The sequence below is a fragment of the Saccostrea cucullata genome, unplaced genomic scaffold (genome assembly GCF_032062105.1).
Source record: "Saccostrea cucullata isolate Sc308-1 unplaced genomic scaffold, CSIRO_AGI_Scuc_v1 ctg140, whole genome shotgun sequence".
Classification (NCBI taxonomy): Eukaryota; Metazoa; Mollusca; class Bivalvia; order Ostreida; family Ostreidae; genus Saccostrea; species Saccostrea cuccullata.
In genome coordinates, this window is record NW_026927245.1 from 131202 (window position 1) to 154174 (window position 22973).

The 22973-nt window shown below is 33.0% G+C and overlaps 1 protein-coding gene across 2 annotated transcripts; it reads right to left on the minus strand.

The window, feature by feature from the left end:
- Positions 1-2167: 2167 nt before the first annotated feature.
- LOC134273850 (AT-rich interactive domain-containing protein 5B-like) lies at positions 2168-22473 on the minus strand. 2 transcript variants are annotated; one of them, XM_062756069.1, is made up of 12 exons: positions 22318-22473; positions 21873-22130; positions 13901-14108; positions 12714-12950; positions 12265-12377; positions 10923-11076; positions 9502-9554; positions 9139-9236; positions 6588-6729; positions 5497-5583; positions 4049-5242; positions 2168-3166 (listed from the first exon to the last, which is right to left on the minus strand). In XM_062756069.1, exons 1-12 carry the CDS (start codon positions 22336-22338, stop codon positions 2888-2890), a joined length of 2844 nt encoding a protein of 947 aa, XP_062612053.1. In that variant the 5' UTR covers positions 22339-22473; the 3' UTR covers positions 2168-2887. The 2 variants fall into 2 exon arrangements, with proteins under 2 accessions (XP_062612053.1, XP_062612054.1); XM_062756070.1 differs by lacking the exon at positions 5497-5583.
- Between the last annotated feature and the right edge of the window lie 500 nt (positions 22474-22973).

Consider the following 22973-nt stretch of genomic DNA (forward strand, 5'->3'; position numbering starts at 1 on the left):
AGTCTGTTGTTATTTCTAGCACCCCCGTTTTAATTAACTGATTAGGATTATGATATACATGTAGAAAGTAGGAAGGCATTGTTGCAAACCATGGGAGAGGACTATCTAAGTTTTTGGAACTTGTGTCCAATCCCTTTGACATGTTGTCAATAAAATATGTTCAAAAGCATGACCAAAATGTATCATCCTCATCTATTCAAATCATGGTTGAATGAGAGAAGAAGATTTTGCAATTCATTTAAATATTGACCATAGTCTAAAATAACCTTTGATTCTACCTTTTTTTACCAATTGCAGTATAGTAAATTTCATTGGTTATATTGTTAAATTCATTTGCAATACTAGTACATGTATTAGCACTTTACATGTATTTTCATTGGTCTATAACATAACATCACACATTAGGCATGATTAAATTGCCACAGGTAGCATATACCATAGCTTGAGAAAGTGATATTAGGAAGCCAGTACAAAGAAGATACTCAAAATACAAGTGACATGGATAGATAGACTGACAGACAGATCCCCCCCCCCCCCCCCGGAAATCAGCACACTATCAACAAAGAAAGAATGGTTTCATCATCGATCAACACTATAAAGTTTTCAGTATCCAAAGCGACTGTTTATCACAAAACTTTTATAACCTAAATGAAAACAACATATTTTTTATACTATCATATATATATCTTTATTTTTAAAAAATTGTTACCGACATTTTTGTTGCATAACAAAATGCAAAGAAAGTATAAATGTATATAAATGTGTACACCTAATTTAATGGAGTTTCTTGATTTTAGACATCGATGATTTGGCATTTTGTAGAGTTATGGAGAACATCATGAATTTTTTATTTTTATATGACAAATTATCGTTAATGACTTGATGTAAAAATTGCACTTGACAGGAGTCCTGGCTCTGTAATTCTCCTTCACTGATGGTGAGGGTAATAATTTCCATCACATTGCTCCAGTAATATCACTTATCATCCTGAATCACATTATTGCAAAATGAAATTTTCTTAAACACATTTCTCTCATCTCCATAGAAAAAAAAACATATAAAGTAAGAAAACCCAATGCAGATCTGTTAAAAAAAAAACATTTCATAAACAACCAACAAATAGGACTAAATAAAGACTCCAAGAAAAACAACAAAAAGTCTACAAAATCTCCAGTATAGTCTTTGTTTGGGACTTCAGGTGTAGTAAGTTAGGGGAAATAAAGTAAAATATAAAACCTAATCTAAAGCTAACAGCAAAAGTATTCTAAGTGAGGGGAATAACAAAAAGCTAACTGCTTCCCAGATCTGTAAGGATTACTACTGAGCACAACATGAAAAATATCTGTTTATAATACCATATAATCCCTATTAACCACCCCTGCCCTTATCATCTAGAATTGTATCAATAGTCTGCTATAATTTTAAGAAAGTTTAAATGGAACTTTGTTTTTTAGGGCAACTCGTATGTTAAGCATTCCTGAAAGTGAATTTTTTTTTAGAACAACCAAACCACTACGTACATGTGTATTTTTGAAAGTGAAAGTTATCTACAAAATTGCTCTCCTTGTGCATTCTCTGATTTCTTGGTGGAAAAATGAATCACAGAGCATAATTTTGATCAATTATCTTAACTTAAGGGAAAGTTACCATATACCTTATAAGCAGAATTTTGAGCAAGGATTTAATTTTGGCATTTTTAGTGAGATTGCAAGATCGCTAAAATTGGATATTTTAAAAAATTAATTGTACATTATTTGTAATAGCTTCAGTGAGGGTCGTTTAGTGAGCTTTTTAAAATCGCTGAAATTACATCTCGCTGAAAATAAAATACCACTTTTAAAGACAAATCACTAAATTTGGGTCTTGCTAAAATTTCCACCTATACCGTATAATTAATCTTTAAGTGGTTCTCTGAATTTTTTTTTTTTAAAGATTTTTTTTTTAAGTTAAAATATGATATAAAAAATTATAACTAGAATACCAAAATAACCGCCCCTTTTTCGCCATTTTCTAGGTGCCTGGGGCGGTTAATAGGGATACGGTATTATTTCAATGAACTGAACATACTCAAGATTGTTTATAAAAAAATTCAACTTTTGATTAGGAAAGGGAATTCATTCAATAATAAAATAAATATCATCTATGAATTTTTCTATATTTTTCCCCCCATTTTATATCCAAGTAATGGCTTCATAACATTGTGCACAAAGAAATCACAATATGGGCATTTACAGTTGTCATAGTAACGACCTATACAGAAGTGGGAGGCTCCTCTCATCACAGCTAACTCCCCCTCTAATCTCATCCAAACAATGTCTACTGACTAAAGTCACTCTGATAAAGCAAGGGAAAATCTGTATTATGCTAGGATCGCTATTGGTATTATAACATTTTATAGAAATAAAAAAGTTCAAAAACAAAAACAAGAAATACTATAGCATACAAAGATATGACAATAAGAAAAAAAATCAACATACATTTGAAGTTTTAAACACAATTAACATATGACAATGTAGCAGAAATATTGTACTATAGAAACAGTCCAAACACCATTCTCCATTTTTAAACAATCGTCAAGAGAGATTTCAAACATAATATAAGTTAAGAGGGGAAATCTTGAACCTTTTTGTATTTTTTATACTAGACTTTCTCATTCATATGTACTTCATTTGTAGTTTGATGTTCACAAAGTTGTAAGTTACTGTAGACATGTATATAAATATACATTCATTGTATATATAAATTGCATTAACATAGGAAAATTCGTAGAAGTCAATGAAAAATACTCCGTTGTACTCTTTATATGGAGATTAGTAGTATTTCTGGTGTACTATAGATATTCTCTACACACACTTGGATAAGGACTATAGATATACATTGCACACGGTCACTTCTTGTCTCTCTGTGAGAACACTGGCATCTGAGGAACAAACATGGGTACATTGTTAAATGCTGTGTGGTCTCGTTGTAATAACCCATCATAGGCAGCACTAGCCCTCAGCTGGGCCTGGTACAACTGTTGTAATTGTAGGGGGATGGGGAAGAAGCCTGCCTGGGGAAGGGGGACTGAGGGTCGCATCATGGGGTGTAGGAAGGCGGGGTGGACCATCCCCGGGGGGAGATCTGGCAGACCGTCCTTCATTCTGGGACTCAGAGATTCGGGACCCTGAAATACAAAAATAATGTCAGCAACAAATACTAGTATAAAGGTTTGGTCAAACATATTCTGATTGGCTAGTGCATTGGTGATTGAAGGAGTACAACAATCATTAATGAGAGTGAGAGCTTTTGATTGTGATGTCACAATAGAGCGATGTAATATCGCTCTCTGACATAATTAACTCAACAAACATTAACTTAATATAACTTTGTTTGCAGCTGTTTAATCAGCATTAATACATGTAGTCACAAATACCAAATAAGAAGACAATTTTTACCTTAATCTAATTACTAGCATATCATAACAAATCGGAAGACTTTCCCAATATTTTCTTTTAAATTTGTCCTCTATTGCGGCAACACTCTAACCTCTGTGACCATAATTTGAATAAAATTAAATTTACATATAGCATGTATAGTAAGGAAACTTTTATAAAAGTTTGTCTTTTTAATTCCTGTGGTTTTGATACGATTTTAAAATGTCTTATGATTACTCTTTATCTTCTAAACTTCTAAATTATGTGGATTTCTTTGGAGCAAACTTGAATTCCATCAATTCAAGGATGCTTCAACATGGCAAATTTAGTTGAAACTGGCTTTGTACTTTTGTAGAAGTTGAAAATGTTAAAATTTTATAGACAACCCATGAAGGATGAAAAAAGAATAGGCTGATCTCAGACACTGTTCAATCAGAAAAATTCACTTGAGTTACTGAGTAGTTTCCTTTCACAATGCTGTGTTCTAAGAAACTTCGGCGCTGAATATTTAAAAACTATTACATAGCTAAACTTTTCAGGTATATCCTATATCTATGTAACAAGTTGTCTTTGTATTTAGTACATTTCTCTCATTTTTTCATGACATTGTCAGTAAATCCTAGTCTAATTACCTTGAGAGCACTTCTTGACAATCTAGCTTCCTGAGACTTATCCTCCATTTTAACTGATTTTGTCCCTTCCTGAGATTGTGAATTGGATGACGGTATTTTACTTAGTTCCACCATATTGCTACTGGGATAAACAGCAGGACTGAACACAGACGAGGGTCGTTTATTGAACACACTGTGGGGAATATCAAGAGGATGTTCCAATCCCGCTGGACAAGTTTGGACCCGGTGTAGAGCAGGAGACCTCTCCCGCTTGACCAGACGTTCCGGGGTTTCCCTAGATAAACCGGGGGTACTGTTTCTCTCACTGGTCTCTGAATTCTCTTTCTTCTTCAGAGTTTTCATACTTAAGTCAGTAGGCTCATCAGAGCAGTCTGTTTTGTTACTGGTAACTAAGTCCAGTTTCTGACGTTTGGGACTCTCAAAGTCAAATAACAGTGACTTGTTGGCAAAAGATGACCCTGAAGCATTAGGAACGTGGAGCTGACCTGATGAGTAGTGTCTTTTCAGTCCATTAGAGTGAGCGGGGGGCACCATGAGTGTATGGGGGGAGGACCCTCCTGAGGAACATGGGGATGTGCTTGTTGGCTGTCGACTCTGAGTATGCGTTGATGTGAGTAGGTCCAGGGACTGTGATGATGAAGAACTCGAGTGTTTGGATGAGACATGAGCTGGTCGGCTTTCTAGAGATGATGTTTTATGGGAATTTCTGAGAATATTTGGACGAAATGAATGCTGCTTATCAGAAGAGCCTGGCGCTAATGATGGATGACTAAAGAACCTTGGCATTCCCATGGGTAACTGATTCATGATAGGCAGTCCCATTGGATGAAGTCCACCAAGGGGGATAAATGTCTGTGGGTAAAACATAGCTGCCTGATGTACCGGTATGTTTGGGACTCCTCGTTCCATGGCCTTAGAGTGACTCATGCTAGCACTAGATGATCCTTCCACAGAGTTTTGTTGGAAGAGTTTTGATTGGCTGAACACATTGGCACTGGATTCACTATCTGGCTCACTTTCCCTTTCCTCCTTGACCTTGACCGAACCTTCAGTCCTTTCCCCTGGAGGGTCTGTTGTCTCCTCTTTACTTAGGGGCTCCGTCTTGATGCTGGAGGGTGTGATGGCCTGTGTCTTTTCTTTCTCTGAGCTGTCTAGCAAATTCTTTACTGTTCTTGGCCTGCCTGGTTTTCTTCCCTGTAAAATAAATGTTCAGTTAATCTTAACAATATATACTTCTTTATGTTTACTGTAAACAATAGCAATATTCTATATTTTCTTAGAAAATCCATATTTTATGGAAAATGTACTCATACGAGTTTGGAAACACAGGCACAAAAAATGAAACATAAAGCTCTAGGTGATCTATACAAAAATCATAACTTCTGTTACAGTTTAATAATACAGTAACAATGTTGAACAATCTAAGAAATATGAGGGCTGAAACCTACTTTGATGGTTTTTTGCCTCTCCTTAAGCTTTCGGATTTGTTCCCACTGCTCTGCCCTTTGTCTGAGCGTCAGAGTGGTTTTAAATCTCTGTTAGTATAAAGAAACCAGCACTCACCAAGCATGCAAACAGAAAGCACTGACAAGTTAACCTCAGACCAAATAGTGCAACCTGTCTAAATATAGCAGACTGGGTCACCTCAATCTAAATATAGCAGACAGGGTAACCTCAGTCTAAATATAGCAGACAGAGTTACCTCAGTCTAACAATGTAGAAAGTGTAACAGTCTTGTCTTAAGATCAAGTTAATATAGTGCAGGGAACAGGCCCCAGGCCAGGAAACAAGATTAATCAGGATAACCTCAGTTCAAATATTGTGAGGTATAGCCTTATCCTAAACACTGCAGACAGGTAACCTCTATGTAAAAATACTGCAGACGGGGAAACCACAGTCCAAATATTGCCAACTAGCCAACTGGGTAACCTCAGTCTACAGAAGCACACAGGGTAACCTGTCTAAATATAGCAGATAGGGTAACCTCAGTCTATTTATAGCAGAAAGGGTGGCCTAATCTAAAAATATGGAGTGTAACTAAAAGTATTGCTGACAGAATAATTCAGTTAATTCTGTTTCATTTGCAAGTGAAAATGATCAGACCAAGATTAAAACATTCTATGTTTGCAGTTGAGAACAAACTTTACAATGTTTAGAGTGGATAAGAATTTTTTAATTGAAGAAAGAAATCCATTTTTAATTTTTGTTTTTATATTTTGTGATACAAATCATAGAGATTTAAGAAATTATTTATTAAAATTTTGTTAACCCTGGTTTGTTTATTGTGATTTATTAAAAACTTTTAAGATTGAATTATTATGAAAAATATTTTAGTAACTGCATACCTTTTCATGTGATATGTCAAAATAGGAAAAGGATGAGAAATGGGAAATAAACAAAAGTAAAGACAAGAAAACAGAAAACTCTCCCAAAGTGCATTTTTATACATTAAAATTGACAACACAGAGTTAATGGAACACACTGTATTTGAGGATTTTCCTGATTTTTTACAGCAGTAACCAGTAGAACTATGACTTACCCTCCGAGGTTTGACCTGGTCCTCCTCTGTCTTACAAGAGTTGTCCTCCCTGTCTTTACTCTCCGGCTCTTCTTTAGGTAGTTTGGTCGTTTTCTTCTCAATGTTACGACCTTTGTCATAACGCTCATATGGCAATAGTAACCTATTAAAGACAATTATGATGGCACTCAGTGATTTAATTTCAGGAACATTGGTCATAATGTGAACTGGTTGTCATAAGTCTGTTAGGATGAAATCATTCTGACTGCACTTAAGTTTTGTTAACATGGTTAATGGTTTTATGTTATTTCATAGGAAGTATTTCGTTTTAAACAGGTTTAATTTACATGCATCAGTTGTACATGTATTACTTTTTATATTAAAAATAATCTGTTCAGTAAAGCCTTGCTATACTAAATACTATGAAACAAAAAATTATCTTACAAAATTTCCAAACTAGTATATATAGGTAGTATATGTACTTGATTATTAAAAAGGTTCTTATACAAGAAGATACTTTACTAAACAGAAAAACATGTATTTTATAATAAATACTGGGTAAAACTGAAATTAAATATACAAATAATGCATAGTTTGATTTAAAAAATAACATACAAATACTTGGTAAGCCTTAAAAATATTTTAAAACCCTTACTTTATAACATCCTTGTAGGTGAGGATTTGTACAACTATTTCTCAGAACGAGTATTTCCTGCCCCATTCCTGACTAGTTTAAACAGACCAAACAAACTGTCTATCTGATTCATTTCTAATAGAAATATATATATATGTTTTTTTTATATTGAGGAAAAAGAAAGAGTTCATCAAGCATCCCTGATTCAAGAGCTGATGTTATTTTGGGGGACACGAACTATTTTCACATAAGGAAAATATATTTTGAATGAAATGAAAATTAATCTGAAAAAAAAGAGGCCCATGGGCCTTATAGGTCACCTGAGTATCATGCAACAACTTTCCAGTGATTGAATTTGGTTCATATTTTAAGCCAGATGCTATGGCATTCACAATTTTGAAAGAGGCACCATTGCTAATCATACCTATATACTTAACAATTGCTTAGTTTGGTTACTTAATACCCATAGGAAGGTAGGGGAACAAAAAATGCATTTCAACTAATCAGTAATATTCAGCAATAATCAGTAGTGCCCCTACCACACATGAACCCCTGACCCTAGGTCAACACATTGCACAATTTTTGAAAAGGCACCCTTGCTTATCAAAAATATTTGATTAATACAAACTTGCAGATTTCAAACAATTCATTTTCAGTATATACGAGTAGAAGCCCCCCCCCCTCCTCTATTGTACCCCGATCATGGGGCCTTGAAATTCAAAATTCTGGAAGAAGGGCTCTTGCTCATCATTACTATATAAGTAGTTCATCTGCTTAATAACCTGGAGCAGAGAAGAACATTTTCAAAGAATTCATGTACATGTATTTTCACTATATAATCAATAGAGCCCCTCCCTAACACCAAAACCCTTGACCCTAGGGCCTTGAAATTCACAATTCTGGAAGAGGCACTCTTGGTCATTATAATTATGTACTAAATTAGTTTATTCAATACCCAGGAGCAAGAAGAAGATTTTCAAAGAATTCATGTATTTTCACCATATAATCAATAGAGCCCCACCCTAACACCAGAACCCCTGACCCTGGGGCCATAAAATTCACAGTTTTATAGGAGGCACTCTTGCTCATCACAACTATGTGCTCAGTTAGTTTATTTAATATCCAGGAGCAGAGAGGAATATTTTCAAAGAATTAATGTATTTTCACTATATAATCAATAGAGAGCCCCGCCCTTATACCAGAATTCTTCACCCTGGGGCCATAAAATTCACAATTTTGGTAGAGGCACTCTTGCTCATCATAACTATGTATTTAGTTAGTTTATTTATTACCCAGGAGCAGAGAAGAAGATTTTCATAGAAATAATGCATTTTCTCTATATACTCGTTTTAGCCCCACCCTAGCATCAGAACCCCTGACCCTGGGGCCATGAATTTCACAATTTTGGTAGAGGACTCAATGCTGATTACATCATGTAAACAGTTTGACTGCTTGTTGTCCAGGAGTAAAGAAGAAGATTTTTAAAATTGCTCAAGCCCCAGGGGGGCAGGGGTCATCAAAAAAAAATAGATGCTGTATACCAAATTTGGTTGAAATTGGTTCAGTGGTTGCAGAGAAGAAGCTAAAAATGTAATATCACAACATATATGAGATTTCAGGTGACCTAAAAACTAAAAAAAAAAAAATTGAATTCCAGCTTGCAGTGTAATATCACAACATATATTTTCTCATTTTTCTGTGTCTTCAAACACTGAATATATTTTTTTTTTACAGATGTGAGATTTATAGTCCTATTATAAATTGCTGGACACTAAAAAGGGTAAACAATCTTGGCTTTTAGACCAAGGCCTGCTGTATGTAAAAGACAATGAGAAAGATTTTTTGAATGCAAGTATTTTCAGACAGCACATTGTCTTTACATATCTCAGTGCTTTAATGTAAGGATTATTGCTAATGATTTGAGAATCTGCGACTTACTTTTCATAATGTCTGCGGGTACAGGTGGCAGCACTAGTACTTCCTGGATTTCCACCGAGCTTGTCATAAAGGTGTTTCCATAACCTCCTCTGTGTCACCTACAATTACAACAACCTGGTATATACCCAGTGCCTTAATTCTGACAGGAAATCTGTATGCCTAGGTTATCAGAATGTCCATCTCTAGAACAAAATTTTTTAAGGCCTAAAAATCCAGAATTAAATGGAAAAGTTCATCCCACCTCCATCTTACTATCCTTATCTGAAAGTGGAGCCTAACAATTTAAACCTTAGATTTTGACTTCAACTACCAGGAATTTTGACAATCCAATCTGACTGTTCTTGAATGATAATGTTATCTCACCATTTCATATCCTCCAAGTTTTTGTGCATAACTGTAGAAAAAGTACAGGTCCACTGAAATAGAATTCAAATCTAAGTCAATACACACTACATCCAGTCAAAGGGGAATAACTCTACATACACATTGTCAAATATTCCAAATTGATTAAGAATTCTCTCCGAGTACATTTGACATGTGAGTAATGATGATATACGAGGGGTGTTAGAAAAGTTCACGGACAAGTTCTATTGTGAACGCGCTATTTCCACGAAACCGGTCAAACTTTCCAGATAAAATCTTAACCTATTTTCCAATAAATATACAAAAATTTGGTGCTCTCCGGTGATCATTGAAAAATAAACGGCTTTTTTATTTTGATAAATCTTGCTTCACGGAGCATGCTCCATTTTGGCACGTTTACATTACAAAGACTCTTGATTAAAATTAAAAACTGCACAATTGTAGCGCAAAGAGATTTATGATATTTTACCTATCGGTAAAGTATTCATGAAACGTCACCTGGAGAAATTTTGAATTAAATTGGAGGGTATATGACTCATTTATAGCCATTTATAAATGATCAACACGTAAAAACACAGCCAAAAATCAGAACGTCATTGAGCGTCATGGAGCACTGCTCTATGTAAAAATTATGTGTGTAGACAGTAGAATGTCTAAAAAGAGATTAAAATTTTCAAGATGCTGCCGGAAATTTCCTACACACACAAAGGACAAAAGTTTTCAAATGATTGTGACTTCATATAAATGGAAGGATTAACATTTTGAATGATTAACTCCATCGATACTTCAATACCCTCTTATCGCATGGACGTTGTGCCTATATGGTTTTGCAGTTTTCAAACCTGATCAATTTACTGCATAGATGTTTTTAAAGATCTCAAAAATATCCGAATCAATACAATCCGAATTAGTACAAAAGACATTATAGTAGAAAGGTAACATGTCTTGATATAGATGTTCAATTTTAAAGTAGAAAAAAGATAAGAAAAATCTGAAGAAAGGAAAGATTTATAGAACTGCGACAAAGCATAACGGATTGAAATCTGGTTGTCACGTCGCCTTACCTCAAGGGATTGCTCCGTGAATCCTATGACATCATAGTAAAAATCGTTGTAAATTTTCAAGATTTTAGTAAATGGACATGATTTTTTACATACTAATATACAAAATGTAGGAATTTATTCAGACATAGGTCATACTTCACAGTACACAATAGATTTTCCGTAATTCAATGTGTCCGCGAACTTTTCTAACAACCGTCGTATACATGTACTCAAAGTACTACACCTAGCAAAATATAAGCTTCCTTGAGAATTTTTATACATGTACCAGTATTATTACTTTATTTCAGGGTGGGTTAAATATAAGTGCTTATATCCAGGATGTACTATACACTCTGTGTTTGTGGTAAACTTCTTCACCTTGTTTGAATCCGAGCGAAGGAATCCGACAAATAGGGGTGTTTCTCTTCTTCATGAAGCGGTGGAGATTAAACAGAAATTCTTGTTCCTCTGTGCTCACTTGACTCTTGTCAAACTTTAAGCCATTACGTAGGGCTGATTCACGCTTTCCCGACTGAAAAATATATAGATACAGTGTATAGTAAACATTAGTCATCGAACTCTTGATGACCTTATAGTAGAAAAGTATTTATTTCATTGAATTCACTGTATAAGTCATCATCTCTTCTACTTACTCATATCTGAGGAGCATTGTTTACTATTTTACATTACAGGCATACCATAAAATAAAGTTGTATTGAAGACAACCACTAGCCAGCTACTGTGTGTGTGCATTTTTTTTTTAAAGCCCCCCCCCCCCCCCCCGAGTCAATACTGTAAACCAACTTTTATTCACGACGACTTTATTTCGCGATTTACCAGAGGTAAACTAGTTGGCGACAATTTATTTTCGCGATCAGACCTTTTTTGATCTGTTATAAATAGACAGAGAGACTTTAAATTCTGGTTCACGGCGAGAAATATTCGCGATGACGATGCTGTCGTGAACTTCGCGAAAATTTCTCGCATGCGAATAAAAGTTGGTTTACAGTATTTTGAAGTTCTTATTTGACACACTCATGTGACAATGCAGTTGAAACAAGAGAAATATTTACAAGGGATATAGACTACAAGTGCATGTTTGAGCATCTAATTATCAAATATATCTAATCTATTGTATTTTTGGAACACCAAAAAAACAAAGATAAATCTACTTTCCAAGCATCAATGCATGGAATTAGGTATTTTCTATATAATTAACAAAATAATTCATTTCAACATCCTTATTATTTCCTTGCTTCCCTATAAAAAGTTAAACATAGATATTTCCTTGTCAATAATACTTTTAAATTTGATAATTTATTGAAAAACAAATATATTTATCTCAACATTACACTCTTGACAAGAAAAATATTACTAATCAGTATAACAAAAATATTTTGTCAGCACTCTTTGTGATAGTATACTTCCGCAACTTTTCCCAGTGAAATGATTACAATATAACCGACTTCCTTGCACTTGAAAATTGCTTGAAGCAGACCATGTTTTATACATAATTTATAAACATCTTTTCTTTTTAAATCAGAGCTGTTAGAATATGTCTTGTCTTCCCTAAAAATAATTTATTAACTCTGATATTAAGTAAGTATCCGTGGGTATTTAGAAATTCATAATTTAATGTCTATGTACAATATGGATTAGATGGGTAACAATTGTGATTTTTTTGACATTTTATTTTAATTAATCGGACCTCACCACCTACCATAACAAATTTTTTGCAGCCAGGCGTGGATACATCCGATGACGTCTCATAACTCTCCGAGTCACTCCGGTTCAGAGATTTTTTCTTCCTCGGCCGTCCTTTCAGTGAAGGAGCTAAATTAAATTAATAAATGGTGTTTGAATATAAATTGATTATTAAGACACCACAAAAATATTATTTTGATTAAGTCTTTCTGTATGTATCTCTGCAATTACAAAAGTTCTAAAAACCTTCTTCAGTAAAACTTCCTTATTTCAAGCTTGATGGGAGTGAAAAAAAAACAAACTTTGAGATAACTGAGTATTCAAGATATTGAGAGTTGATTAATTAAGGAATAAGTGGTTAGGTCTTCCAATTCACTTTGTTGTATATATATTTGGATTGAAAAGATGACTGAGACCAAAATCTTTATGACTGCTTTCATAAAATATCATTACAAAACTCTTCACCTAGATGATCACATCTAATCTCCAGATCATCCAGTTCTGGGACATCCACCGTGTTTTTACAGAACATAATTCTGGCATTCTTGTGTTTTGTCACAATTCCACCAATGGCACAAATAATGGCATTTCTTAGCCATTTGTCTACCATATTCTCAAGTCTTTTAAGGACAGTCCTGTATCTACAGTACTGAGCGAAACTGAGGATTGTAAGCGGAGTTGAGGTGGAATCCCCTTTATACCCTGAAAACATTAGTAGAAGAAGAATAATTATTTGGTGTTAGATGCAATGCAATAAATGTTTAAAGAATTGCAACTGTCAATAGAGGATTCATGTTCAATTTTACTTGGTATTCTTGTTTAAATGTTAACTTCAAAAAATGTCTTTTCATATAACAGACTAGCAGCATTAAGGAAGAGGGAGGCTCCTCCCCCTCCACTTTTTTTCTCCAAACATATCATACCATTGAAAAATCTTCATTGAAACTCTAGCCCCCCTCCCTTTTGTGATAGCATTACATTAAGACATATATGGTAATTTGGTAATTAATGTCTGAAAAGATTGGACTGTGAAATAATGTTGAAACCTAACCAACACCAACACCCCCCCTCCCCCTTTCAACATTTTAAAATCATTGGAGACATTTTCTTTTAGGCACTCTTGCATTCTTTCTTTAAAGGCAAGATATGACTTAAGAATATTATTTTTGAAACAAGAAAAGTTTAAGACAGCTGTTGTAATGCTCAGTGAGTGTCTGTGGGACTGTGTAGACTACTTCTTAGCTAGCCAATGGGAGGCCAAGAGAGGATTAAATGTCATTCTCATCTATTGATTTACACAAAAGATGCTTAAACAATGTAGCTAATCTATATATAATGAAGGATAGCATGAAATATCTCTTTTTCTGATGATATGGAATTAAATTGGTCTATTTAACTGGCGGAAAGAATAACTATCATGTACGTTCACTTAAGTCTTATTGGATTTTTCACATTAATTTAGTAAAAACAGCATAAAAACAAAGCCTATTATTTAAATGTGAAAATGAATAATTAATAATAAAGCAAGCTTACATGACATTTGAAACTAATCCAATCCTATATATATATATATTTACTGTCCAGTAAAACACAGTACTTACTGCTGTTGACAATTAAAATACTTAGAACTACATAATTATGTCATAAATTACCTATTTCCTCCTTTTCTTTCTCTACATCGGAGAAGTTAAGTCCCTTTTTGTTGCAGACAAAGATGTTAGTGAATTCCTCTCCCTGGGGCTGGATGTCCTGCTCCTGGTACAGAGGCCGACCAAACGTCCACGTCACGTTCTCCATTAACAGGGGGACCAGGTCACAGGCCTTCAAGATCAGCTTCTCCGACATCCCCAGAATCTCGTCCTGCTCACAATCAAATTATACTCATTGTCATTTAAAATATGACAAAAAGTTAAAGTTGATGTCACTATTTCAAGAGTAATAATTCCCTTCTTTGTGATATCAAACCGAGGAGCAATTTTGTTTTTTTTTTAAGACAATACTGATTCACATAGTCACCTACATGAGTTAACCCCCTTTGGTCTCCCTTTACAAACTTTGTTGGGGTATTCATAGCTAGAAGGAATCAAACTTAATTTAATATGAAGGAAAGCTAAGCTATAGCTACTAGGTCTATGAACACAGTGTGTAAATCCCTATGTAGCAGCTAGCCATATATATCTATTGAATAATATAATTCTAATGTAATGTCACCCCTATGTAGCAACTTAATGACAGCATATATTATTTCTGCACCTTAGCTTAACAAAGACCTACATAGTCTTAATAAAGCTCATGTAAAGAGACAACCATCAGCAAAATGAAAAGTGATATCAAGATTTGAACCATTAACCTTCCACTTGTCAGTCTAACCACTGATTAGATCACTGAGCAAAACAAACAAAACTTATTTATAAATTTCTATTTCACTACAACCTGTACTTATTTATAGGGGATTCTTTAAAGCATATGATGTAAATACTAAATATTGAAACTAAATTATGAGTAAAATATCTAAAGGCAGTAAGGAAAAATTAACATCTTCCCCATTAAGTTTGTAATCTGCAATATGTAAGTTCAGTTAAAGTTTATTTTTAGAACAGCACTAGAATTTGCAATCAATAGTTAATATGCGGCAAGGAAAACAAAGTCTCCCTTTAAATCTTTCTAACAAAGATACAAGAATGTGACGTAAACCTAGCTGGTGTTTTATTACATGTACAGTACTCTAAAGAGCAACACATTTCTTGAAAAAAAATTCTTATGTGGATATTTGCCACTTTAAGCTCATTCCTAATGTGCCTTGATTATTGTACATTTAATATTGATCATAATTACCAGCAATAAAATATATCACTGTAGTAGTTACATTTTATATTACTGGAATAGACTATACAATTTTGAGATAAACATCAAATTGATTTTTTTTTCTTGTTAAGAATAATCTTGCATAGTGTTCTTGAAGGGAAGCTTCATCATTAATTTGTTGGTAGAAAAGAACCTTTTATTTTACAAAACAAATCTAACTTTACAAAATGCTCTGGCTTTAACATAAATGTATTTGTAAGATGAGATATTTTCAACAAATAGAATATTCCTATGTACATGTTTCATCTTCAATCTATTACTGTAACAGTACTCTTTATTATTATCATATATGAGCCAAACCTTAGCAGTAATTAATTTCATAGAAAAATATGTTATTTAACTTTTGTTGGCATTTTATGTGGGAAGATAGTATAAATAAAAAATATCACTTTAATTAAGTATTTCAATATTTCATGTCTGAGAAATATGTAAAATGAATTCTGAAATATATCAAAGAAACTTGGTACTTGTCAGCTACTTAAATCATTTTTACATTATGTTTAGATAGTTTTCCAATGACATATTTTGGCTCGGAGTTATTCCCCTTAGCCACCATCTTGTAGGGCAAAGCAGTGATTTTTCCTCTTTGAGCAACCAATTTTAAACATACAAGCCAGAAATATACGGGAGAAAATATTTACAATCTTAAGATTATGAATTAAAAGAGGCTTTAATAAACGTATTTTCCTAAGAACAAGAGGCCCACGGGCCTTATAGGTCACCTGAGTATTAAGTAACAACTTTCCAACAATTGAATTTGGTTCTGTTTTAAACCAGAGGGCATGAAATTCACAATTTTGAAAGAGGCACCATTGCTTATCATAATTATAAACTTAGCATGCTTACTCTATTTACTTAATACCCAGAGGTAGATTAGAGTAAAAAAGAGAAAATGCACTTCCACTTTATAACCAGTTGTGCACCCCACCCCAAAGGAACCACTGACCCCGGAGCCATGAAATTCACAATTCTGGAAGAGGCACTCTTGCTAATCATAACTATGTACTTAGTTAGTTTAGTTAATACCCAGGAGCAGAGAAGATTTTCAAAGAATTAATGCATTTTCACAATACATGTATAATCAATAGAGCCCCACCCTAACACCAGAACCCCTGACACTGGGGCCATAAAATTCACAATTTTGGAGGAGGCACTCTTGCTCATCATAACTATGTATTTAGTTAGTTTATTTAATACCCAGGAGCAGAGAAGAAGATTTTCAAAGAAGTAATGCATTTTCACTATATAATCTATATAGCCCCAAACTTGCACTAGAACCCCTGACCCTGGGGCCATGAATTTCACAATTTAGATAGAGGACTCAATGCTCATTACATTCAGGCCAACAGTTTGATTGCTTGATATCCAGGAGTAAAGAAGAAGATTTTTAAAGATTTCATTAATTTTAGTGGTTTTGGCCCCACCCCTCAGGCCCAAGGGGGGCAGGGACCATGAAATTCATAATTTCCATTCCCCATGTTCAAATGTTAACACACGATGTACGACGGATGATCACGGACAGAAACGGATAGCAATAGGTCACACGAGTAACTCAGGTGACCGAAAAATAGTGGGCGACTTCGATTCATACCCGAGTATTAACTCTTGGTTGACGTCACATGACCGGATGTTTACACAAACATGTGGTTTTCAAGCGAACTCATATGAGTTTGAAGGGTAGCGAAAATAAAATAAATTTCCTCTATGAGTTTTAAAAGGCGGTCGAATAGGTCCATTTTGACATCATCTGTTGAGTTAATTTTTTCTATAGCTTTTGCTGCAGTTGAAATGTTTTTCTTTTTCAGCTCTGAACTTTTTTGGTTTCGAATTTGAATTTATGTCTCTGCTGTTATCGGGCAGTAAGCCTGAAAAATCTAATCAAATAAACATATATTCATATAAATTATAAAGCGTTCATGTAGAAAGTGCGTTTCGAAGTTTGCTTTTAAGGATAAGCGATGCTAAACATAATATTTAGTAAAAAATAATTCCTACGTTCGGGTTTTTCTTTCGACGCCGCCATATCGAAACTCAAGTAATCCTACTGTATGACTGGGTTAGCTTGGGTAGAGTTCATAAGATCATATGACGTATTTTGAGTAGTAACTGGTCGTTTGATTGAAACTCAAGTAACTCAAGTACGTACTCGGGTACGAATCGAAGTCGCCCAGTGTTAACTTTACCTCAGTAACCTGAGTATAACAGATTGAACTTGGTTGAATAATGAAGGGATCTGGGAATGTTGCCCTACCACATGGCGGCCATGGGAAATAACTCTTACTTAAATCACCTCAGTGGAAAACGATCTATAGGTAGAATGTGTATTCAATCTCAGTTTCAAAAAAACTTTAAAAAATGATTTCTTTTTTTAAATTGTTACCACTAACTACCAAAGATGAAGAAAAAATAAATGTATATTGATTACTATGCATTTCTTTTTCTTAAAACACATTCTTTTAAATCTAATGGTTAATTATGTACCAGTAATTCATAAAATCATCCTTAATCCCCTCCCTCCCCCATTAATGAATTCAGAGTCAGAACATTTAAATTGCAAAAGAAAGCTAAAATTACTGAATTGCTAATGGTAAACATGCTTTCATACATGCAGTTATGATTTGGTTAACATTCACCAGGGATAACGAATCCAAGAGTGGCCAAGGGAGAATGTTTTTATCTATTAATTGATGACAACTGAGAACAACAGCCTTTCAAACATTGATCTGTTTATCAATATTACAGTGCACCAGCAGTATTTGATAGAATTTGATGATGTAATCATAATAAACTGATAATACTGCATGGGGAGAAAATTTCTTTTTCTCTAAAGAATTTTCTTTCTGCAAAATTGACATTTCAAAGTCATTCTCTTTATAAGCATGCAAATACCTTTATTTATTTGGGAGGGTGGGGTGATATATGACTACTAGACTAGTATAAAATATAGATATTATCTCCCTGGTATGCGCAAAAAGAATCTTGAACACAACGGAGGATGGACAAAGGAGGTGTGCATTTTCAAACTCCCCATCCAAAACTGCATTGACAGCACAATAGGTTAATTATTTAATGACACATTAGAATCTGTAAAGTTTCCAAAAATTCTTATCAAATTGTTTTTAATAATAAATATATTGAAAGTAAAATATATACAAATTAAGCCATTTTATCACGTTGATAGTTCAATCACACTTTTTGCTGCTGCATAATTATATTGAAAAAAAAAATGTTTTGCATCTAAAATATTTATATTTCTAAATTGCATAACATCATAAAAAAGTTATGGCAAATTTCCAAAAACATGTTTTAAAAGTACACAAATTGGCCTTTTCTCAATGAATAAAAAACTTCACAACAAATGTAATTTCTTTTCCCATTAAAATACTGCAAGGAGAACTAAACATCTACAGGCCAGCAGATACACACATGTGACTTGCTTATAACAAATGAATCATATGCCTGCAGTAGTTTAAAGTATCAAATCATTGACATTACACATAGCTACTCAGCTCTGAAATGTCAGTATAGGTTTAAATTAATATCATTTGCTGCCTAATATTACACTGAGCCCTGCATATAAATAAAATTTGTTGACATAAATTTAATTAGTTAAGGGTTATGACAGTCATAAAACAAAATGAAAATAATAAATCAATTTTTAAAAATTATTTATTAAATAAAAGGCCCATATAGAATTCAAAAAACAAAATTTTGTTTTAAAATTAAATTTCATCTATTTCATTTATATCTTGCTATTTTAATAACAAGATATTTTCCGAGATTAATTATTTGTATTCATTGTAAACTACAGGCGTAAGATTTAAATAAAATCTGTGTCTCTTTAAATCAAATGGCAGAACAACAGTTAAATAGTGTGTATAGATCCAGCACAATGCTCCCTCCAAATGTTACTAGAGAGAATAGAATTTTCCAATATCGCTGAAAAGTAACATTAATTAAATCCTCTCTCTCTGTTTTCTAGTACACAGGTGAAAGGGACCACGGCTAATCACTCAGGCATGACCATGTTATAACCATACCATTCACTCAAAATCTTCAAGGCCTGTATTTTATCAAAACTTATTTTTTTATCTCCCACCAAATAATTTAAATATTAATCAATACATTTACATTCATTATTTGGATGTAAGGCTTCATTTTTTTTTATTTGTTACAAATAGTCTTCAAGGAATGAGTCACTGTGTTTATTATTAAATTCAAAAGTATGAGATCCGTTAAACATTTGACAATTTTGTGTAGATGATTAAATAGTCACAGGTTATCTATAATCCGTAGCTTGTTTGTCTAATCAATATAGAACAAGCAGTCTTACTGGGCCGCTACATAATTCATAGCTGTCTGTCACATACACTCAACTCAAAACTATGTCAATTACAAATACTGGAGAAATAAATATAGCAAAACAATTGTACTCATATCAGCCTTTTTAATTATCTATTGATTCATATTTAAATTCTTTCATAAAAAAAAAAAATGAATTTATGTGGGGTTTTTTTTGTGACTGAGGTTTTTTTTTAAAAAAAACCTTGAAACCTTATCTTTTAAAATGACATATTTTCTCTAAATAAAAATGTTTTAAAAATAAAAATATTTGAATATAAAATAGAACAACAGAAAGTTTAAACATTTTAAAGATTAATACAAATACTAAAACAAATGAATATTTTAATTCTCATGTGCTGACTCCTGCTTAAAGGAATATTTCGGAAATGCACTTTATGATATCAGGATATTAAAAATTCTAAACACTTGAGTGGAGATTTAAGTCTGTCAGACTAACAAAGGCTTTGTAATGGAGTAACACAACAACAATTTTATCCTAACTAGAAATACCAGTTGAATAGATCACATTTAAATGTACCCCCTTTTTTTGTATTGAACCGAAAATTTAAAAGTCCCAATAAATAACATCAAAGTCATCAGTAATACAAGCTATCATGGGAAAACTATTGTCTAAATTAAGAAAATGTTAAATATTGCAAAATCTTTAATTTTTTAAATGTCATTTGACATGTTAGTTAGATGTAGAGAATTTATTGTCAGTGATGGAAGCCAGTGTGTGTAACTTGACACCCTTCACTTAATTAACATAGCTTGCCTAGGGTCTGATTCTGATAACATATTCTCAGCAATATCTCTACACAACCAATATATAATGGCTTATTCATATCCTAGGCCCATGCAACTAAAATAAAAGATTTTTTTTGAAAGAGGGAAAATGCATAACTAAAATAACAAGGAAAAGATGATATAATTTTTTTAATTATGTAAACTTGCAAAATGTTAGTTGCCCTTCAACAACATAATCTTATGTAAACAAAATTATCTACATATGTTGTAGAAGAGGCACCCCTAGGGGTAAAAATCCAATCACAATCATTTGTAATGAAATAATTTAAAACAACATAAATACACTCCGACATTTTTACTGTAAATTTTAGGAATGAAATTTACTATTTGGACTCATGCCAAACATCAGATTTTAAATGAAGCCAGCATGCAGAAGATTTGCTTGAAGTAAGAAACCCTCCTGGGTACCTCAGTATTCAAAGCCAGTGTGCTTGAGTCAACAAACTAATCTAGCACAAAGCAATTTACTTGACCCCAGAGGAATATCATTAAAAGATATTTAAATTACACACAGTCCTTTACTATGAAGATATAATCATTTTAAAACCATACAAATTATTTTTCTAAATATAAATTAATTTATTAATTGATAATTACTTCTTAAAAAAAACAAACTTTTTCATTCCCTGTACAATATTTCATTTCCCAGCCGTCTCCCAATAAAATCAATGGTTATTACCAAGACATATTTTCAATGCCACTGAATATTAGCATTCAGGAATATCAAATTGATTTATAATGGTTATAATGTTGCAATGCTTTAAAATTCTTTTTATTTCAATTGCATTTTGTAGTTTAATATAATGACTTGAGATTTATTTGTAAGGGCTAGAGGAAATTAATACCATATGCTGTGTAAGTCTCCAATCTAGATATAAATCCATTTAGTTTCTGTCTATTTATATGTTTGCTTTGCAATGTGTGTGTATGTGTGTGAAAATCTATAAGATCTGCAGGGAAGATGAGCATCAATATAACATCACAGAATTCATTATGAATAAAGAAAAACCATCCACCGTAATTAAGAATCTTGGCTTGTGCAATCAATTCTTTAAGTTTTATTGATTTTACCATTTGGAATAATTTAATACTGTAACAACATCTGAATATATGATTTGTTATTTAATGAAAGAGAACAAAAGTCACTATTTGACATTTATTGGATGTGAAAAACAATTAATTGGGGTACCATGAAGGGTTTTCTTTTTCAATCAATTTTCAATTCAACAAAATTTAAGTCAATTTAAAAATATCATTGTTTTCAACTGTGTAATTTATTTTTAATTAGATTGAGAAATTAGAATTAAAATCATTCAGGTGTGAAAAAAGGTGTTTAATTTTCCCTGTCATTATCCCCCTGGTATAATAATCGCTTATATCAGAGATGTGCTAATCGTTCAACTGGAAAGAATTCTATTCACAAACAAGTTTTATAGCATGATTTCTTCCTGTTCAAATTGTCAATTTCTGATAAAAAATTTCAAGTGTGAAGAATGAGCTGTGAACATGAAAGATAAAAAATAACATAAAAAAGAAAAAGAAACATAAAATTTTCTACATTTGCTTTAATTAAGATTACTTTAAAAAATTAATTAATTAATTAATTACCTCTCCATGCTGTTCCTCCCTACCAGCATCGGTGTGCTCAGGCAATAAATAAAGTCGTACGCTGCAGATTAACTGATTTTCATCTTGCTTGTTTGTCCAAATCATCTGCAGTTCCCCCACGCACACATCTCTCAATTTTGTTATTTTAATGTAGAAAAATTCTCCCAAGCTCAAAATTCTGTATTTACCATTTTTTGAAAATTTAATTGCTTTATAAAATGTGTTTGAAGCATGTTCTCCGATTACAGACCCGCATTTCTGAAAGGAAGACATTAATTCTCAATGAAATATCTACAAAGCAGCTCAAATCACTGATAAATTTTGAGCCCCACATCTAGGTCACTCGATAAATATCCCCAATAAAATTTCTTTAAATTCAAAGAAAAATATCAACAAGTTCGCAATTCTCCGCCTCAAATCATTAAACATACATTTTACAACTTACCTCTACATTTTGTTCATCCATTTTACGATGAAAATACTCTTTTCATTGCTCCGATAGCATGGCATGCAACACACTAACAATACTTTATATTTAGGACCTAATTAGTGACGTCACACACCGGCAGAAGTTGAAGTCGATTAGCATAATTTATTCATAATATCAGCCACGTCACGAAAAAATAACAAAATTCAAGTAAAAAATGATTCAATTTAAAAACTACTTTGATAGAAAAATTAAATAAATTATACTAAAAAAATAATGTCTTGTTTGGTATGAATTTGTGCATGTTTTAAATGTGAAATTGAGAGGTGTGTAAAAATTATTTTGGCAATGGCGGCTTTGTTGACGGAAGTGGTATGTGTGTGAGGAAAGGAAGCACGAGGTCACATGACAATGGCTGAAATAGGTGAATGGACTCCGGGTTGGAAGTGGTAAAATAATTAAAGCAAACAATTACTGTCAGATGGAATATTTAAAAGTAGACAAACAGGTAAAAATAGATAACATATATATGTATGATTGCTTATTGACTGATATTTTTTTCGCAGTTTATTGTAAAAGAAGAAAAGTCCACCAAGCTAGCATTCTACTTTCACTTTCCATTTGTTCATTTAATCAAAGTAGCAAGTCCTATATGACATTGAATTACACAGTAT

Excerpts from the sequence above, each read along its gene's own strand:
- LOC134273850 (XM_062756069.1), bottom strand. The coding sequence starts at position 22,338 with ATGGATGAACAAAATGTAGAG. Across the intron at positions 12,378-12,713 it reads GATTAGATGTGATCATCTAG|CTCCTTCACTGAAAGGACGG; the intron begins GTGAAGAGTTTT and ends AATTTAATTTAG. Across the intron at positions 9,237-9,501 it reads AACTTGGAGGATATGAAATG|GTGACACAGAGGAGGTTATG; the intron begins GTGAGATAACAT and ends TTGTAATTGTAG.